This window comes from Solanum verrucosum, unplaced genomic scaffold (assembly GCF_900185275.1).
Source record: "Solanum verrucosum unplaced genomic scaffold, falcon-dt-bn FXZP01000085.1, whole genome shotgun sequence".
In the NCBI taxonomy this organism is placed as follows: domain Eukaryota; kingdom Viridiplantae; phylum Streptophyta; class Magnoliopsida; order Solanales; family Solanaceae; genus Solanum; species Solanum verrucosum.
This window is the reverse complement of record NW_026019839.1, coordinates 2,391,223-2,412,427: the sequence shown is the minus strand read 5'-3', so window position 1 is coordinate 2,412,427 and position 21,205 is coordinate 2,391,223. Positions and strand designations below refer to the sequence as shown.

The 21,205-nt window shown below is 26.4% G+C and overlaps 2 protein-coding genes across 3 annotated transcripts in view; one reads left to right on the top strand and one right to left on the bottom strand.

The window, feature by feature from the left end:
* The window catches only part of LOC125815441 (uncharacterized), a 426,658-nt gene that overhangs the window by 389,271 nt on the left and 16,182 nt on the right, over positions 1-21,205 (bottom strand). The gene's annotated exons all lie outside the window — the stretch shown is intronic.
* Positions 8,519-11,473, top strand: LOC125814470 (protein terminal ear1 homolog). Its single transcript, XM_049493930.1, has 5 exons — positions 8,519-9,185; positions 9,276-9,945; positions 10,174-10,293; positions 10,380-10,521; positions 11,120-11,473. The coding sequence occupies exons 1-5, from the start codon at positions 8,519-8,521 to the stop codon at positions 11,471-11,473; spliced, it is 1,953 nt and encodes a 650-aa protein (XP_049349887.1).

Sequence of the window (21,205 nt, the reverse complement as noted above, 5' to 3'; positions counted from 1 at the left end):
TTACTACAAAGAGTTTTTCCGGCCCCAATTCTTTCTCCATTGACTTTTCATAACGATGGGAGCATGTCGTTACAATAAGGGAGTAATTTAGAAAGAAAAAAACAAATTTTGAAAAACCACTTATTTTGAAATGGAGAAAAAATAGTAATTAATAATGTGACACTAATTGGTACTCCTACGATTATTCCAAATTAGTTGTTAATGTACAAAATAAATGCATGTGTCTCTTTTTTTAAAACTTAAATAACGATAAAATTGGAAGAGCATTATTAACGTGTTCTTGATTTTGTAAAACAAATTTTATTTTAAAACAAAAAAAAGAAGAAGTAAAACACCACTTATTTTGAAATGAAGGAAATAGTAGTAATTAATAACGTGACACTAAATAGTACTCCTATGATTATTCCAAATTAGTTGTCAATTAACAAAATAAATACATGTAGCTCTTTTTTTATTTATTTAAATAACGATAAAATTAGGAGAACATTATTATCGTGTTCTTGATTATATAAAACAAAATTTATTTTAAGCAAAAAATGAAATAAAACACCACTATTTTGAAATAAAGGAAATATTAGTAAATCAATGATATCTGGTCATTTTGATCTCAAAATACAAGCAACTCAATGGCAATATGTATTAGTCATTTAAAAACATTTGTCCTATATTCTTTAAATTATATTTATTTACTAAAAACTTTAGTTTAGTAATATTAATTTTATTTTACAACATCATATACTATATATACAATACACACGTGCAACGCACGTGCCGTGAAACTAATAAAAAAAAACCATAGCACAATAGCCCTTCATTTAAAATAAGTGGTGTTTTTAGCTTGTGTACACCTCTTAAGGAAATTAAGTACTCCTAAAAAGTGAGATGCATTTTTTCTAATTTACTTTTAATAAATACATGTAGCTCTTTTTTATTATTTAAATAACGATAAAATTGGAAGAACATTATTAATGTGTTCTTGATTATGTAAAACAAAATTTATTTCATAACAAACAAAAAATAAGAAGTTAAAACACCACTTATTTTGAAATGGAGAAAAAATAGTAATTAATAACGTGACACTAATTAGTACTCCTACGATTATTCCAAATTAATTGTCAATGTACAAAATAAATACATGTAGCTTCTTCTTTAAAAAAAAAAATTAACTATAAAATTGGAAGAACATTATTAACATGTTCTTGATTAATGTAAAACAAAATTTTATTTTAAAACAAAAAAAAAGGAGTAAAACAACACTTATTTTGAAATGAAGGAAATAGTAGTAATTAATAACATGACACTAATTAGTACTCCTATGATTATTCCAAATTAGTTGTCAATTTACAAAATAAATACATGTAGCTCTTTTTTTATTATTTAAATAACGATAAAATTAGAAAAACATTATTATCGTGTTCTTGATTATATAAAACAAAATTTGTTTTAAGCAAAAAAAAGAAAAAAAACACCACTTATTTTGAAATGAAGAAAACTTTAGTAACTCAATGATATCTGGTCATTCTGATCTCAAAATACAAGTTATTCAATGACAATTTGCATTAATCATTTAAAAGCACTTGTCCTATGTTCTTTAAATTACAATTATTTAATAAAAAACTTAAATTTAGTAATATTAATTCTATTTTACAATATTGTATACTATATATATGATACGCATGTGCCGTGAAACTAATAATAAAAAAAACCATAGCACAATAGCCCTTCATTTTTTAAAATAAGTGGTGGTTTTAGCTTGTGCACATCTCTTAAGAAAATTAAGTATTCCTAAAAAGTGAGATGCAATTTTTCTAATTTAATTTTAATAAATACATGTAGCTCTTTTTTATTATTTAAATAACGATAAAATTGAAAGAACATTATTAACATGTTCTTGATTATGTAAAACAAAATTTATTTTATAACAAACAAAAAAATAAGAAGTTAAAACACCACTTATTTTGAAATGGAGAAAAATAGTTATTAATAACGTGACACTAATTAGTACTCCTACGATTATTTCAAATTAGTTGTCAATGTACAAAATAAATACATGTAGATCTTTTTTTAAAATTTAAATAACGATAAAAGTGGAAGAACATTATTAACGTGTCCTTGATTATGTAAAATAAATTATATTTGAAAAAAAGAAGAAGTAAAACACCACTTATTTTGAAATGAAGGAAATAATAGTAATTAATAACGTGACACTAATTAGTACTCCTATGATTATTCCAAATTAGTTGCAATTTACAAATTAAATACATGTAGCTCTTCTTTTTTTTATTTAAATAACGATAAAATTGGAAGAAGTGATTATATAAACAAAATTTATTTTAAGCAAAAAATGAAATAAAACACCACTTATTTTGAAATGAAGGAAATATTAGTAACTCAATGATATCTGGTCATTTTGATCTCAAAATACAAGTAACTCAATGACATTCTGTATTAATCATTTAAAAACACTTGTTCTATGTTCTTTGAATTATAAGTATTTACTAAAAAACTTTTATTTAGTAATATTAATTCTATTTTACAACATCGTATACTATTTATACAATACACACGTCCAACGCACGTGCATTGAAAGTAATAATAAAAAAACCATAGCACAATAGCCCTTCATTTAACAATAAGTGGTTTTTTTTAGCTTATGCACACCTCTTGAGGAAATTAAGTATTCCTAAAAATTGAGATGTATTTTTTCTAATTTACTTTTAATAAATACATGTAGCTCTTTTTTATTATTTAAATAACGATAAAATTGGAAGAACATTATTAACGTGTTATTGATTATGTGAAACACAATTTATTTTATAACAACCAAAAAATAAGAAATTAAAACACTACTTATTTTGAAATTGAGGAAAAAATAGTAATTACTAACGTGACACTAATTAGAACTCCTACGATTATTCCAAATTAGTTGTCAATGTACAAAATAAATGCATGTAGCTCTTTTTTAAAAAAAAATCAAAAAATGATGAAATTGGAAGAACATTATTAACGTGTTCTAGATTATGTAAAACAAAATTTATTTTATAACAATCAAAAAATAAGAAGTTAAAACACCACTTATTTTGAAATGTAGAAAAAAATAGTAATTAATAATGTGACACTAATTAGTACTCATGCGATTATTCAAAATTAGTTGTCAATGTACAAAATAAATGCATGTAGCTCTTTTTTGAAAAAATTCAAAAAATGATAAAATTGGAAGTACATTATTAACATGCTCTTGATTATGTAAAACAAAATTTATTTTAAAACAAGAAGAAGAAGAAGTAAACCACCACTTATTTTGAAATGTTGGAAATAGTAGTAATTAATAATGTGACACTAATTAGTACTCCTATGATTATTCCAAATTAGTTGTCAATTTACAAAATAAATATATGTGGCTCTTTTTTATTTATTTAAATAACAACTATTTACAACATCACATACTATATATACGATACACACGTGCAACGCACGTGCCGTGAAACTAGTAATAATAAAAAAAATATAGCACAACAACCCTTCATTTTAAAATAAGTGGTGTTTTTAGCCACACCTCTTAAGGAAATTAAGTATTTCTAAAAAGTGAGATGCATTTTTCTAATTTACTTTTAATAAATACATGCAACTCTTTTTTATTATTTAAATAACGATAAAATTGAAAGAATATTATTAACATGTTCTTGATTATGTAAAACAAAATTTATTTTATAACAAACAAAAAATAAGAAGTTAAAACATCACTTATTTTAAAATGGAGAAAAAAATAGTAATTAATAATGTGACACTAATTAGTATTCTTACGATTATTCCAAATTAGTTATTATCAATGTACAAAATAAATGCATGTAGCTCTTTTTAAAACAAAAGTTCAAAAAACAATAAAATTGGAAGAACATTATTAACGTGTTCGTGATTATGTAAAATAATTTTATTTTAAAAACAGAAAGAAGTAAAACACCACTTATTTTGAAATGATGGAAACAGTAGTAATTATGATTATTCCAAATTAGTTGTCAATTTACAAAATAAATATATGTGGCTCTTTTTATTATTTAAATAATGACTATTTTACAACATTGTATACTATATATACGATACACACGTGCAACGCACGTGCCGTGAAACTAGTAATAATAATAAAAAAAAACATAGCACAACAACCCTTCATTTTAAAATAAGTTGTGTTTTTAGCTTGTGAACACCTCTTAAGGAATTAAGTATTCCTAAAAAGGGAGATGCATTTTTTTTTAATTTACTTTTAATAAATATATGTAGCTCTTTTTTATTATTTAAATAACTATAAAATTGTAAGAACATTATTAACGTGTTCTTGATTATGTAAAACAAAATTTATTTTATAACAAACAAAAAATAAGAAGTTAAAACATCACTTATTTTGAAATGGAAAAAAAAAGTAATTAATAACGTGACTAATTAGTACTCCTACGATTATTCCAAATTAGTTGTCAATGTACAAAATAAATACATGTAGCTTCTTCTTTAAAAATAAAATAACGATAAAATTGGAAGAACATTATTAACGTGTTCTTGATTATGTAAAACAAATTTTATTTTAAAACAAAAAAAAGAAGAAGTAAAACACCATTTATTTTGAAATGAAGGAAATAGTAGTAATTAATAACGTGACACTAATTAGTACTCCTATGATTATTTCAAATTAGTTGTCAATTTACAAAATAAATATATGTAACTCTTTTTTTAAAAAAAAATAATGATAAAATTGGAAAAACATTATTAACGTGTTCTTTATTAGGTAAAACAAAATTTATTTTATAATAATAAAAAATAAGAATTTAAAACACCATTTATTTTGAAATGGAGAAAATATAGTAATTAATAAAGTGACACTAATTAGTACTCCTACGATTATTCTAAATTAGTTGTCAATGTACAAAATAAATACATGTAGCTCTTTTTTTAAAATTTAAATAACGATAAAATTGGAAGAACATTATTAACGTGTTCTTGATTATGTAAAACAAATTTTTTTTAAAACAAAAAAAGAAGAAGTTAAACACCACTTATTTTGAAATGAAGGAAATAGTAGTAATTAATAAGTGACACTAAATAGTACTCCTTTGATTAAATACATGTAGCTCTTTTATTTATTTATTTATTTAAATACGCTAAAATTGGAAGAACATTATTATCGTATTCTTGATTAGGTAAAATAAAATTTATTTTATAAAAAAAAAAAAAAAAAAAGAAGTTAAAGCATCACTTATTTTGAAATGGAGAAAAGATAGTAATTAATAAAGTGACACTAATTAGTACTCCTACGATTATTCTAAATTAGTTGTCAATGTACAAAATAAATACATGTAGCTCTTTTAAAAAAAAAAAAAATAACGATAAAATTGGAAGAACATTATTAACGTGTTCTTGATTATGTAAAACAATTATTTTTTTTAAAACAAAAAAAGAAGAAGTAAAACACCACTTATTTTGAAATGAAGGAAATAGTAGTAATTAATAACGTGACACTAAATAGTACTCCTATGATTATTCCAAATTATTTGTCAATTTACAAAATAAATACATGTAGCTCTTTTTTATTTATTTAAATAACAATAAAATTGCAAGAACATTATTATCGTGTTCTTGATTATATAAAGCAAAATTTATTTTAAGCAAACAAAGAAATAAAACACCACTTATTTTGAAATGAAGCAAATATTAGTAACTCAATGATATCTTGTCATTTTTTTATCTCAAAATAAAAGTAATTCAATGACAATATTTTTAAAAGCACTTGTCCTATGTTTTTAAAATTATAATTATTTACTAAAAATTTTAATCTAGTAATTTTAATTCTATTTTACAACATCGTATACTATATTTAGGATACACACGTGCAATGCACGTGCCGTGAAACTAATAATAAAAAAATCATAGCACAATAGCCATTTATTTTGAAAGAAGTGGCGTTTTTTGCTTGTGCACAACTCTTAAAGAAATTAAGTATTCCTAAAAAGTGAGATGCATTTTTTCTAATTTACTTTTAATAAATACATGTAGCTCTTTTTTATTATTTAAATAGCGATAAAATTGGAAGAACATTATTAACGTGTTCTTGATTATGTAAAACAAATTTTATTTTAAAACAAAAAAAAGAAGAAGTAAAACACCACTTATTTTGAAATGAAGGAAATAGTAGTAATTAATAACGTGACACTAAATAGTACTCCTATGATTATTCCAAATTAGTTGTCAATTAACAAAATAAATACATGTAGCTCTTTTTTTTATTTATTTAAATAACAATAAAATTGCAAGAACATTATTATCGTGTTCTTGATTATATAAAACAAAATTTATTTTAAGCGAACAAAGAAATAAAACACCACTTATTTTGAAATGAAGCAAATATTAGTAATTCAATGATATCTTGTCATTTTTTATCTCAAAATAAAAGTAATTCAATGACAATATTTTTAAAAGCACTTGTCCTATGTTTTTTAAATTATAATTATTTACTAAAAATTTTAATTTATTAATTTTAATTCTATTTTACAACATCGTATACTATATTTACGATACACACATGCAATGCACGTGCCGTGAAACTAATAATAAAAAAACCATAGCACAATAGCCATTTATTTTAAAAGAAGTGGCGTTTTTTGCTTGTGCACAACTCTTAAAGAAATTAAGTATTCCTAAAAAGTGAGATGCATTTTTTCTAATTTTCTTTTAATAAATACATGTAGCTCTTTTTTATTAGTTAAATAACGATAAAATTGGAAGAACATTATTAACGTGTTCTTGATTATGTAAAATAAAATTTATTTTACAACAAACAAAAAATAAGAAGTTAAAACATCACTTATTTTGAAATGGTGAAAAATAGTAATTAATAACGTCACACTAATAGTACTCCTACGATTATTTCAAATTAGTTGTCAATGTACAAACTTAATACATGTAGCTCTTTTCTTAAAAAAATTAAATAACGATAAATTAGAAGAACATTATTAACGTGTTTTTGATTATGTAAAACAAATTTTATTTAAAACAAAAAAAGAAGAAGTAAAACACCACTTATTTTGAAATGAAGAAAATAGTAGTAATTAATTACGCGACACTAATTAGCACTCCTATGATTATTCCAAATTAGTTGTCAATATACAAAATAAATACATGTAGCTCTTTTTTTTATTATTATTTAAATAACAATAAAATTGGAAGAACATTATTAATGTGTTCTTGATTATATATATAAAAAATATTTTAAGCAAAAGAGAAAGAAATAAAACACCACTTATTTTGAAATGAAGAAAATATTAGTAATTATTAACGTGACACTAATTGGCACTCTTACGATTATTCCAAATTAGTTGTCAATTTATAAAATCGAGGTAAAATTATTTTAAATTTTCCCATCTTGGCCTTCAATTTTCTTTTATTTTCAAAATGCAAAGGTTCCAAAAATGTTCTTTCATTATTAATTTTGATGTTGATAAATAAAGGACATAAATATAAAATTTATTTAAAAATATAAAAAAATAAATCAATGAAAATACAAATATTATTCATGTTTCTTAAGGGCCATTAAAGAAAAAATAAACGAAAACAAATAATATGAAGCTAAGGGAGTATTTTAGAAAGAAAAAAACAAATTATACATTGACATTTTCATTAGAAACAATATTAATTTAATACTCTAAATTAAAGTGATCATAATTAAAGTGAATAAATTTAACTACTACAAATAAATAAATAAATAAAAATTAATCTTTCTATTTCATATTAACTCAACTCTTCGAATTAATTAAATTATTTAAAGTTTAAGATTGATGTTTGAATTTTTTTCATATTTATTCCTTTCTTTAACGAAGTTTGATATTTTCTATGAGATAAAATTGCATTACTTACAAAGTTATTTTTATGATTTTACAAAAACAATAGTGTGAAATATAGTTCAAATTATGTCTTTAAATATTTTCCTTAATAAGTATCTATTGCCTCACAAATTCACCACTATCATCCCGTACTAAATATTAAGGGTAATGCTAAATGGTCAGAAAATTTGACTAGAAATTTTAAAAAAATTATAATACTTTTTTATTTTAAAATAAATTGATTTTTTTCTATTTTTTAGTTAAACTGTATTAAAGTTAAAAAGATAAAAATATTTAAAAAGGTAAAATAAGATAAATAAAATATTATTCTGATCAAAAGAATTTTTTGAAATATTAATTTAGAAAAATGATAATGGGGGCATTTGGGTAATATCATTGAGACTCCCAAGACATTTGTTGCAAAATTTAGTTGAGAAGATTGTCTAGCAATAGTAGTCTCATTTGTTCCTTTTTAACATTCTTCAATTTATTTTCTCTATATCTCCTTCTCTAATGTATCCACTAGACTCTAGAGACTCTCCAGTGTATAGACTCTGCTGCTTCACACCATAGACTCTAGAGAGAGAAACATAACCAAAAATCAAAAACTTATTATCTTCTTCTAAATTCATAACCAAAAACCCAAAAAAAAAATGGAGAACAATGGTATGATTCATGGAAATCTTGATCCTAGAGCCCAAGAATTTATACCAACATATCCATTTAACAATAATTTTTTGCCTGTATTTCCTAATCAATTTTACTACCCTTTTCCATCTCCACCACCACCACCGTACGGTGATGTTGCATCAGTGCCGTTACTCCAGCCGGCGTATGTTAGCGCTAACCCACCGGTGCCTACGCCTATTTTACCACCACCAAGTTCAATGTCTACAAGAACTTTATTGTTATGTATGGTTCCGGTTGATGTGAGTGAATCTATTATCCGAAGGGATTTAGAAGTATTTGGGGATGTAAGAGCTGTGCAAATGGGAAGGGTAAGAGAAGGGATTGTAACGGTTCATTTCTATGATTTAAGGCATGCGCAGACGGCGTTAATGGAGATTCAACAGCAGCACATGCAGCAACAGATGCGTTTAAGGAGGCATTATTATGAGTTTATTGAAAATCAAAATTCTCTTCCTCCAGTTCCACCACCGGCGGCGCGTGGACTCATTGCTGGTAGAGCTGTTTGGGCTCAGTTCACTTTTCCGGTCACTTCTGCTCTTGTTGATGGGAATAATCAAGGCACACTTGTTATTTTCAATTTGGCATCTCAAACTTCTACTGATTCTCTTATTCATATATTTCAAGCTTTTGGTATGTTTTTTTTTTTATTTCTTTTGGTTGATTTTGCTGATTTCTTCGATATTTATGTACTTTTTTTTGTTGTTGATGAATTTGATATAGGACATGTGAAGGAATTGAGAGAGACACCAATGAAGAAGCATCAAAGATTTGTGGAGTTTTATGATGTTAGAGATGCATCAAGGGCGTTGATAGAGATGAATGGGTATGATTTAAATGGGCAGCAATTGCTGATTGAATTCAGCAGGCCAGGTGGAAATAACAGCAGACGCTTCTCAAAAGGTTTTCAATATTCTTCACCTACCAAATTCAACAATAACTTATACTCTTCACCAAGAATAGCGCCCGTATACAACACTTCACATTCCCAAAATCAGAAATCAAATTATGTTAAAGGAAACCCTAGTGGATGTAGCGGAAGTGAGAGTTCAGGCACCGGTGGTTCAGTTCAAGAATCATTAGCTTCTTTGTGTATATCAAATAGGAGTAATAATAATGTTAGGGCTGGGAAGAATAAGAATGCCAAAAAAAGTAACACTAACATTAGTGCAAGTAGTAGCAGTGTGACAAGTTGTTCTCCGAAACGTCCACAAAAAATGTTGCAACAAGCAAATAGCAGCAGTAGCAGTAGGCCATGGAAGATGAGCTGGTCATCAAAGCAGGCAAAAGATTATGACCCTCGTTTTCTAATTAAAGAAGATGCCATTATGGAATCAAATTGCAGAGATTCCAGAACTACTGTCATGATCAAAAACATACCAAACAAGTACAGGTTAAATTCAATCTTTTCTTGCTTTTATTCCTCTAAACATATTATTCTGATTCCATTCTGAAAATTTATCATGTTCCTTTGGTTCATAACATTGGTATTTTGATAGTATGGAATGATTTCTGTTCAATCAAACATTTCACAAGCTAAAACAAGGATAAAGAAATAGTACTCTATTAATATTGGTTTTTGGTATATTTGACTGACATATATTTGGGGTCTGATGTGCAGTCAGAAGCTGCTGCTGAACATGCTGGACAACCACTGCATTCACTGTAACGAGCGGATTGCCGACGGCGATGATCAGCCAAAATCCTCTTATGATTTCATTTATCTTCCCATCGATTTCATGTAATTATAATCTTCAAAAATATTCAATTTTTATTTATTTGTTTTACCAAGTATTTTTCTAATTGATGATTTATGGATTTTGTTAGTAACAAGTGCAACGTGGGATATGGATTTGTGAACATGACTTCACCGCAAGCAACGTTGAGACTGTACAAGGCTTTTCATCTTCAAAATTGGGAAGTTTTCAACTCCAGAAAAATATGCCAAGTTACTTATGCTAGATTACAGGTATGTTCCTTCTTCTCAAATACTAATTTCTTGTGCACTAATTAGCCATAGATTAGCTATGAATAATTAGTTTTTTCATTTTCAAGATAGCATTTCGTTATACGACTGGCCTGATTTTTTGAAATTTTCTTGGAAGATGAGTGTTAGGTTTGAAAAATTGGTAGTGAACTTTTTTTACTCACAATTTCAATTTTCAATCATCTCTCCAAATAATCAATTTAGTCTCAATAAAATTCAGCAACATTCTTACTTTTTTTTCCGTGTGAATAATGGTTTCTCCGTTCTTTTTTACTTATTCAATATTAACTTAATATTCTCTTTCAAAACGAATGTCAATTTTTACCTTATCATCCTTTAAATTTAACTGAAAAATGGACTATAGCCAAGAATTAAGGATAAATTAGGATTATGCAATTAAATTGTTTTTTTTAACTTGACAGTAAACAATTAACATTTATTTTTATTATTATATATAGTGGGGGGGATAAATAAAAATGCACACCGAAAATACTTGCATGAGTTATAAAACATTAATTAATTTATATTATAGAAATGAATTAGAAAGATTAAAAATTAACAATTTCTTTTAATTATTAAGGGAATTGAAGCATTGAAAGAGCATTTCAAAAACTCAAAATTCCCATGTGAAGCTGAAGAATACATGCCAGTGATTTTCGCACCACCTCGTGATGGGAAATTATTAACAGAGCCTAATCCTATTGTTGGACGTGGCATAATAATTAACTCTTCATCTTCCGCCGTCGCTTCCGAAGAAGAAGAAGAAGAAGATAACGGTTATAATATCATCATTAATACAAGTAGTAATGATGATGATGATGAAGAAACGGCAGCAGTAAGAAACGACGGCAGCAGTAGTAGTAGTAATGGTGGTGAAAATTACGATGTGGGTAATCATGATTCTGTCTACATGTTGGCGTCTTCTGGTAATTAAAAGATCAAAACCCTTGTGGTGGAAGAAAAGATTTGGAGCAGTGATGGTTGTGTGTTGTTTAATGTGAAAGAGGATAAATGGAGCCTTCCCTTCCCTTCCCCATGGGCTGAATTCTGATTGAGATGATGAATGAATGAAAAGAGAGAAGAAAACAGCCAGCTTGCTACCACCCAATGGGTTTGCGTGTAAATCTCTTTTCAACTCACTCTATCTCGGGGGAAGAGCCCGCCCTTACCTTCCTTTCACTCATACTCAAATACCTGTGTATTTCTAGCTTAGCTTTTTCTACTTATTTCCTTTTTATCGCTAGCTATAAAAACTAGTTCAAATTTCAATCTTTTTCTTATGCTTTGTTAAAGTTAATTAAATACTTTTATTTTCAATTTCGTACCTTTTATATTTGTATTAGAAAATTAAATAAATATATATATGTGTATTAACTTGTGAACCCAAATAAAATTGATTGTAAGGAACGGGGTGTTACAAATGCTTTCTCCGCCGCTGAAATTCTTCTCACTCTAGTATTTAGTTTCTAAACATCAATAATAATGTTTGTAAGTAGTAAAAATATAGTTTTAATCAAAGTTTTTCTAAAGATAAGTGTCGAGTCATGAACAAAGGACTGTTAATTGAGATAATGTAATTTTAATCTGTTTGAAAATATTATTACTACTAAAAATGTAACCATTAGACTAAAAATTCATTTTAGTGGCAAGTAGGTTATTATCGCTAAATAGTATATACATTTTAGTGGTAATTAACATTTTTTGTTAATATCCCTTCAGCCTATATAAAATTTAGAGAGTAGTTTTCTAAATTAGTTGTTTTTAACTATAATTATGATATTTATTAATATGATATAATCTTGACCTTTTAACATTTATTAAGATACACATATCTCTTATCTAGAGTTGCAATTGACGAAATAAAGAAAAAGATCAATGGAAGAGAGCCAAATCCCAACAAATAAAACTAGACTATAAGAAATCTAGACTAGTAATTCTCTCACTATTGATGGATGGTTTTCCCCCCCCGCCCCCTCCTTTTAGGCCCCCCCCCCCCCCCCCCCCCCCCCTTCTCTTTGTTACATTCGTTATCCTCTTTATCAACTTATCTTTGTAAAATGGAAGGAACAAATCCTTTTTCATTAAAGAATCTCTTCTTTATGGGTTTTCTTTCCCGAGGATATTGAGCATGGTTTGATTTTCTTTGCCAATACTCAATTCATTTCTATTAGGTTTTCATTATTTTAGATTCTCCTTACAAAACTAGATAAATTTATCATTGTACTCTTATGTAGTATTATCTTAAAGTCAAGTTTTCAATAAATAAATATGAATTTATTTATTTTAATTAATTAAATTGAGCAATGAACATAAATTAATTATTTAGTTTTTTATGTTGGTCAAAATTCACACTTTCAAGGCTAATACTCCCTCGCTCTTCTTTTAGTTGACATGTTGCATTTTTCGAAAGTCAATTTGACTAATTTTTAAAGTTAAATTCGATTAAACTAATTCGATATTTTAAACTTAAAATTTAGATATTCAAAAACTATACGAAAAGTTATATAAATTGCATATCAATATGATGAAAAAAAATACTTTATAGAATGTTAATCAAAGTTCTTATCATTTGACTCTAAAAAAGGAAACTATGCAACTAAAAGGAGACGGAGGGAGTAACTCTCAAAAGAAAAATAAGAAAATAATGTGATTTATAATACTGCATTTGTGAAATAACAAGTATTAGAGAACATGTATTTTTAATAAAAATAACATATAAATAGGAACAAATCAAGTATAATCAATTATTTGGGTTTGTATGTTACTCCCTCCGTTCCATTTTATGTCACTTTTTTATTTTGCAATTTTCAGAAATGATGTAACTTTACCCTTTTATCCGTATTTAATATTTTCTTAAGTCAACTTTATTAATAAATGACAAGATTAATTAACTATTCTATCAAGGGTATAATAGGTAAAATATGGTAATTTATGCATAACTTTTATAAAATGACAAGTATTATGGTCCAATTATTTATAAAAAGGGATGACATATAAAATGAGACGAAGGAAGTACTAATAATATTTATTACTACTTCAGAGGAACTCTATGTATCTGCCAATTGATATTAGTTGAAATTGAAGAGAGAGTTAAGAGCCAGTGATCATTGTTCACTGCTCCATTCATTTCCTTTTATATTCCATGTCAAATAATCTAATAAGTTATCACTTATGTAAAAAAGTTTTAAAATATGATCTTTTAACTCTGAGGATATTTAAACAAATATCACATATACTTTCTTCATTTTATATTATTTGTTCACGCCTTGTCTTTAAAACTATATATTTTGAAAGCACAAATATTGTAAACATAATATTGATGGACAAGAGATCAATAGAATGTATTAAAAAGAGTTAATTTATTAAGTTAGTAAACAAATATTTTTTTTATCTGTAATTTTTTATAAATTATGTAAAGAGAAAAATGGATAACTATAGTGAACAATTAAATACAATAACACTTAACAGTGAGTCCAAAACTTCATTTTGTTAAACGACTATTAAATGGTTCTTTTATTGTTGGTCATCATGGATTTAGTCCATCAACTATTTTACTTTCTAACAAGTGCATCTCTTAAGCCCATCAAATATTTTCGTCTTACTTCCCAAATACATACAAAAATCAATTTTAAATCAAGTACTCCATAACTCACTTTTGAGTACATGAGTGGTTATAATCCTACATTTCATGTTGAATTGTTTCAAGCTTTCAATAACCCTAAAGTTGTATGATTTTATGTACTTTTTATGTCTATATATTCTTTCATGTTGTATTGAATTACGATTAAAGAAAATACGAGTTATTCTTAAGAAAATATACTTTGTGTTTTATAATAGTATCAGAGCAATCAACAGACTCATCGTCCAAGTTTCCAAACACTAAGCTAAATTCCTACGTCCATAGACATACAACTCATGACTTACTTGTAGCTAGGAGTCCTAATCGTATTTAATTTGTTAATATATTCTCTCATGTTGTATCGAATAACAATATAATTAGAAAGAACAATTTATTCTTGACCAAATATTCTTCTTGTTCTATTAGACCCAAAAAAATTATATTATTGTCAGCACAACACAAGATATCAATGATATATTGGTTAGTACAATTTTTTTCTCCTATGCCAAGGAAAAACTTGCTTTCTAGTTTTTCTTTCTCCTGTCTTAGCTTGTTCTTGGAAAAAAAATAATTACAAGAAAAAGAAGAAGAGTATCATGGATTGATGTTAGGGATGATGCATGGTTGTAAGGAAATCTTGTGTGACATCAAGTCAACAGAGAAGGGGGATTGTGGGGGTGGGGGATAATTGTAATTTCTTTCTACATTTTAATTGTTTGTGTTATACTCCTTTTGCTCTTAATTTAGCTTATCGAGAATAATGAATTCAATAAATTATGGAAGCTATATGAAATTATATCAAATTTAATATTTAAAACTAAAATTCAGATATTCAAAATCTATACTATAACGAGCTGTTTGATATGAAGTATTACACGTAATAGCTTTGATAATATTTAATCTCTTTGGTAGTGTTTTAATTTCACTCAATATATGTAACTAATACCTTATTCAATATTCTTACTCTTCTATATAGTGAACTATGACATTGACTATATCAACACTATTTCTATACGGACTATATATTATATTTCTATTATGTTACACCCTATTTTTTCCATACAAACAGTTGATAAAGAATAACGGTAACCTAAATAATTCAAGAATAACTAATCCAACATTACAATAACAACAATAACATACTCGGTGAAATTTTACTATGTGGGGTTTGGGGAGGATAGAGTGTATGTAGACTTTACCACTACCTCGGGAGGTAGAAAGACTGTTTCAAAAGATCCTTGGTTCAAGTTCATTAATCCAACATTACTAATACATATACTATTTTGTATTATTCTTATACATTTTACCAAACGAGCATTAAAAGTACTATATAAGATGTAATTTCTTATATTAATATGATAAAAAGAATATTTTAAGTTATTGATCAAAATTCGCATATATAGTTTAAATAATTTTAAAAAAAAGTCACATAGAATATAATACTTGGGTTTTAAATTTTGATGTGATGTTTATTTATTCAAGTTTTTTTTTTTACCAATATTTTAGTTTCTATTACTCTTTTCACTACACAAGCATTTATAATAATAATGTGCGAGTGAGAATGACTATATATGGAAAGAGTCAAGAAAGTGTAGAAATAACAAATGTTTATTAATAGGTAGGTCAAAGGGCAGTGGGAAGAAGAAAATAACAAAATGAAAGAAAGATGCATGAAATGGGATGACAATTGGCAAACGCAACTAATCAAGATTGTGATGGAAGGATAAGTACTTTATTTTTAATCAAGAGATTTTGGATTCGAATCCTTCCTTGATACGGAGTTACCGTTGTTAGGACCCTTAATGTGGAATTTTTTTTGTGAATTTAAATTTAATCGAACTTTTAATATGAGTATCGAACATTGGACCGTGAAACAAAAAAATTGGCAAAGGCAGGACATATGAGGGTAGGGTATCTGAAAGGATACAGAATGTAATGGTCTTTCCAGGTAAATATGCAGACTATATACTGTAAAAGCTATATATATATATATATTGGCAGTGAGTTTTAACACTTTATTTGTTTGTTTGTTTCTTTGTTTTATTAGCCATCCACTGGCTGTCCTTTTAGGGTCAACCCCAGATTTTAACATGTAAATCACTGCATTATTTATTGTTCTAGCTAGCTCGGTATTCCATACACTATCCTTCAATATATAATCCACTTGCTTTTATATTTACACAGATATTAGTTTCAGTCCATTCATTTTTACTAATTCACTATTTTAAAAATAAATTTTTATTTTTACTTGTCACATTAAACATATTAAGAATTTTGTTTACTAAACATCAATTAATATCAATCAATAGTCAACAAATATACTAAAATGAACAAAGGGAATACAAATTATAGAAGTAATCAACAAATACTCTATCTTTGAGGATATGTAATGCATTAATTAGATAAGAGGGTATGAATGCCACATATTAGGATATGAGGTTAGTAATAATTGGTTGTCTAGTTTTACAATGGAATTATTGCAATAGAATAAGTGTCATACTTGTGTTATTATGAAGTTTTGATGATTTAACAAATTATGAAATTTAATATGGGACTTTGGCTAATGAAAGACTGAAAGGTTTAAGTGATGCGAAAAAGAGAATCAGTACTCTCATCCAATGGTATTTTTGTCGATCTAATTATATTCATCTTGACAAGGGATCTAACCTAGTTTTTGTATTGCAAGTGTTACACACAGCTAAAGCCATTCGCTAGAAGAAATATTTCTCATTTGTATCAAGGGACTTTGATAAATTGATCTCCTACTGTCTTTTGTTGTTATATGGGAATATAGTCTTGGTGTTCATTCAGTGTAAGATTTATTTCTATATTATAAAGCAATTAGATAATTTCAAGTGATAATTAAGTTTGAGCTGTAGCTAGAGTTAGTTATGTCGTGGTCTTAAATTTTATATCGACTGAGTTAATTGGTGTATGTAGTAAGTAGGCAATAGAGTTATTGCTTTATTTTATGTAAAAAAAATGTTACAAAGGGAAGGGATTAAGTTTAATTTCTAGATTGCAAGAGTTTGTAATATGAATTTTGACTTATTAAAGTAATGAAGTAGTGTTGAAATCTTATAAGACAAGTCGTAATTTTCTCTTTTCTTGAATAAGGAGATTTCCACGTAAAATTTCCTTATTCTTTTCTTTTAAATTTTACTTTCCGGCTTTCCGCACAATTTCTAGTCAACAAACTTTATCCATTAACTTGTTGTACATATAAATTATCAATATGAGTTGTTCCTACCATTCTTATTTATTACACACTAGTTTTCTAAATTCAAAAATTACAAATAGAAAATGTCTGAAAACTGGAGCTCAAATTTTAAACAAACATCTAAAATAAGATGTGGAGAATTTGCTTTTACACATTATAAGGGATCGTTTGATCTAATGGATAAAAAATAATAATTTTGAAATAAAATTTTAGTATCTGTTAATTTTTTGTTTGGTTATAAAGTTGGATAAGTTATTCCAAAATTAATAATTACGATTGGGGTACGTTAATCTTACTTGTGAGTAGAATACTAATCACGGGATAACTTAAAAAATGTAAAATAACAAAAGTATCCCCTTAAATTCTTTTTTATAAATAAACAACTTATTCTTAGAGAGTATTTTCATAAACAAACAACTTATTTTTAGAAATTATGTCCTGCAAATTTGACAAATTAAATAACCAATAAAAAATAATTTTAACATAACTGATCTCGTTACAATTAATTCTAACATAACTTATCTTCAAACCAAACGGACCCCGAGTATCTAGACTACTTTAATCAAAAGAAAAGAAAACGTATCTAATACACTGTTGTCAACTACAGTCTACACAGTTGCAAGCAGAAAATAGAATTCATTGATGCTTCTCAAAGATAACACAAATTCAATAAAAAATTTCTGATATTATTAGAGAACATTCATCAATGTTGTCTTATGAGGAAAATAAAATTAAAAAGGTGAATTTTTTGTATCTAACTTTTAAGAAAACGCCACGTATAGGTGCGATATAGAAATATTTTGTTGAGGATATTTTATTTTGACTTATGAGGGGTGCATATACCCTAAAGTTGGATGATTTAGGAAATATATATATATATATAAAAAAAAAATATAATAAAAGACAACTCTGATTTATTTCTTTACGCGATAGAGTAAATTTCTTAGATAGTCATCTATATTTGAGAACTTATCTTATAATATCGTTTTTATTTCTTTAATCATAATCCTTAGGAAAAATTATCTAACTACACAACTTATTTTACTATATTTTCTAAAATCTCCTACCATTTAAAAAAATTACAAAAAATTCTACTTTGCTTGATTTATTAGTCGGATACATCATTTTACACGATGTATCGATCGGATATACCACTTTACACAATATATCGATCGAATACATCACTTTACGATGTATCGAGACATTACTTTACGTAATGTATCAGTCGGATACATTACTTTACACCATGTATATCGATTGGATATATCACTTTACACGATGTATCAAGACGTTGAATGGTGTATATCAAGATATTGAGGGATATATCTGAAACCTGAAACACAATGTATCGAGACATTTTGAGATGTATTTGGATTCTATCAAATTTAAGAGATTTTTATAATTTGAAAAAAATAGGAATATAATATAATTAGATCTTAACAATATGAATTTATGTACAATCTATGAATTCTTATATACTCTATTTAACATTATTCTTATATATTTTACGAAAAGATGGGTAAACTTGCTTGACTTTGGATAATTCTTCTAGGAATACATACTCTACCTCTCAGCTTTTTAACCAGATTTGAGGGGTGGAGGTCAATTTGACGGCGATGGTCATAAAAATATGTTTGCCTACGCAGGCAGCCTATTATTTTCCATTGACAATTGACATATATAGAAATTAAAACATATAGCTTTATTGTATGCATTTCATGTGATTTGATTTATATCTACTTTTAGCCAAGCAGACTACCCATCCCTACACATGGAATACCAACATCTCTAATTATTATCCACAGATTTTGGATGAGACTCTAGTACATACATAAAAAAAAAAAAAAACGATTTAGGATCACAGTATACAAAAACAATTTTTAACGATAATATAATATACAAATTAATAAAGAAGGCTAACAGTTTTTAGAAATATTTATACAGAATGATAATTATTATTAAAAAATATATTTAGTAATAATTAAATTACTACCTTTAATTAATTATTGTATTGCCATAATATTAAAATTTTGTACTAATCACTTATATGTTGAACATTCTTTGGAGATGATTCATCACTTATAGGCTGAGCAAGGTAAGAGTCAAAATGGTCTAACTTTGTATAGCCATTTTATTTTTATGTTTTTTTGGGGGTTTGTTTGGTAGTTGGTTAGAGTTATGAAGATATTAGTAATATAATGATTAGTTATACGTGAAATTATATATTATTTCAAGCAAGAATTAGTTATGCATGTATTGGTTATTCTACTTTTAATCGTGTATAAAATAATATATAAACTCTCTAATAACTTATACATGTATTAGTTATGTGAGTTCTAAATTATCAATCAAATATTGTATTAATTTAATACATAAATAATTTATTTTCTATCTGCCTATCAAAACATAATATAATTATATGAAAATTAAGACACATAAATAACTTATTTTTTATTCGGTTACTAAACGATCCCTTAAAAGAAAGATGTTAAAAAAGAATCTTACATGAGAATTACTCAAAGATTTTATAACGAGACAAACTTATTCCATTAATTAAGACGTGTTTTTCGCTCATAAGGTTATTTTTACACAATCAATACTATAATTTATTGTCTATACAATATTGAGTACTTCATTTGCTTTGTTGTCCATACATGTTGTAGAAAGTCATGCGTGATTAACTTTGAGGTATTCAATCATGTAGTTATTTGGATGGTAAATATCTCATTTGCAATTTGAAGATTACGAGTACGAACCATCTCATGCTTTGTGATAAGCAGATTTTTTTGATAGCCCATGTAAAATGACCATTTAGTTATGGCCCTTTCTTTTTAAAGGAGTTTGTGACTAGAAAGTATAAACAAAACGATTAATTAACCTTTTTAACCTTTAAATTTTCTTTTTTAATATTAGTCGTATTGAAGCCTACGACTGACGACTAGTTATGTATGTAATCACTACATCAAAAATATTTTTTAGACTTAATTAATTAACTGCAATAACTTATTGCCACTATATATATATATATATATATATATATATATATATATATTAGAGATAATTATTAGTGACAATTACATACTAGCGATCTTTGTAAATGATTATAAAACCTATAACGATATTGAATCCAATAACAATTACTCAATTACCACTAAATATGTATATTTAGAGACAATTATTAGTGACAATTATATACTAGCAATCTTAGCATTCTTTATTAGTGTACAATATTTATTACCGCTAAAAACTAGTGAATCACATTCTGTGCTCTAGCTAAATATGGATGAAAAATATACGATAAAGATACAAAGGAAAGGAAGATTACACAAAAGTCAGAATCGAAGAGTCTATAAGCATTAACGTCTTCGATTCATTAACATGTTTGTTTATATGATAAGGATATTTTTGGCATTTTCTATATTTTGTTCTTCAAACAATTTGTATTTTGCTTCTTTATACTTGTACCTTTTCTGGTTAGACAAAAAAACCCAGCCAACATTAATATAATGACATGTTAGTATTTGTTTGCTATTTTTCTTTAAAAATTGCTATATGTTAGAAACAAAATTTAATCGCTTACACATGTATCTATGTGTATTTGACTTGAGATATAATTTTAAATTATTAATTAGCGAAATAATATGTAGTTATTTCAAATGATAGTAAAAATTAGAAATATGGTAGGAATGTTTGTTGTTCGCCCAAAAACGGGTGAATCCTAATTATTTTTTTCATATTTTGAGAAAATGGTCGTCAATGGTGTAAGAGACCGTCGGTCCATTTTCGGCTGAAGTGTCTATTTTAGTATATGTTTTTAGATATGGTAT

Bases quoted from the DNA above. Each gene is read 5' to 3' on its own strand.
- LOC125814470 (XM_049493930.1), top strand. From the start codon at position 8,519: ATGGAGAACAATGGTATGATTCATGGAAATCTTGATCCTAGAGCCCAA. The intron at 9,186-9,275 runs GTATGTTTTTTT...AATTTGATATAG, and splicing joins TCATATATTTCAAGCTTTTG to GACATGTGAAGGAATTGAGA. The intron at 9,946-10,173 runs GTTAAATTCAAT...TCTGATGTGCAG, and splicing joins AACATACCAAACAAGTACAG to TCAGAAGCTGCTGCTGAACA.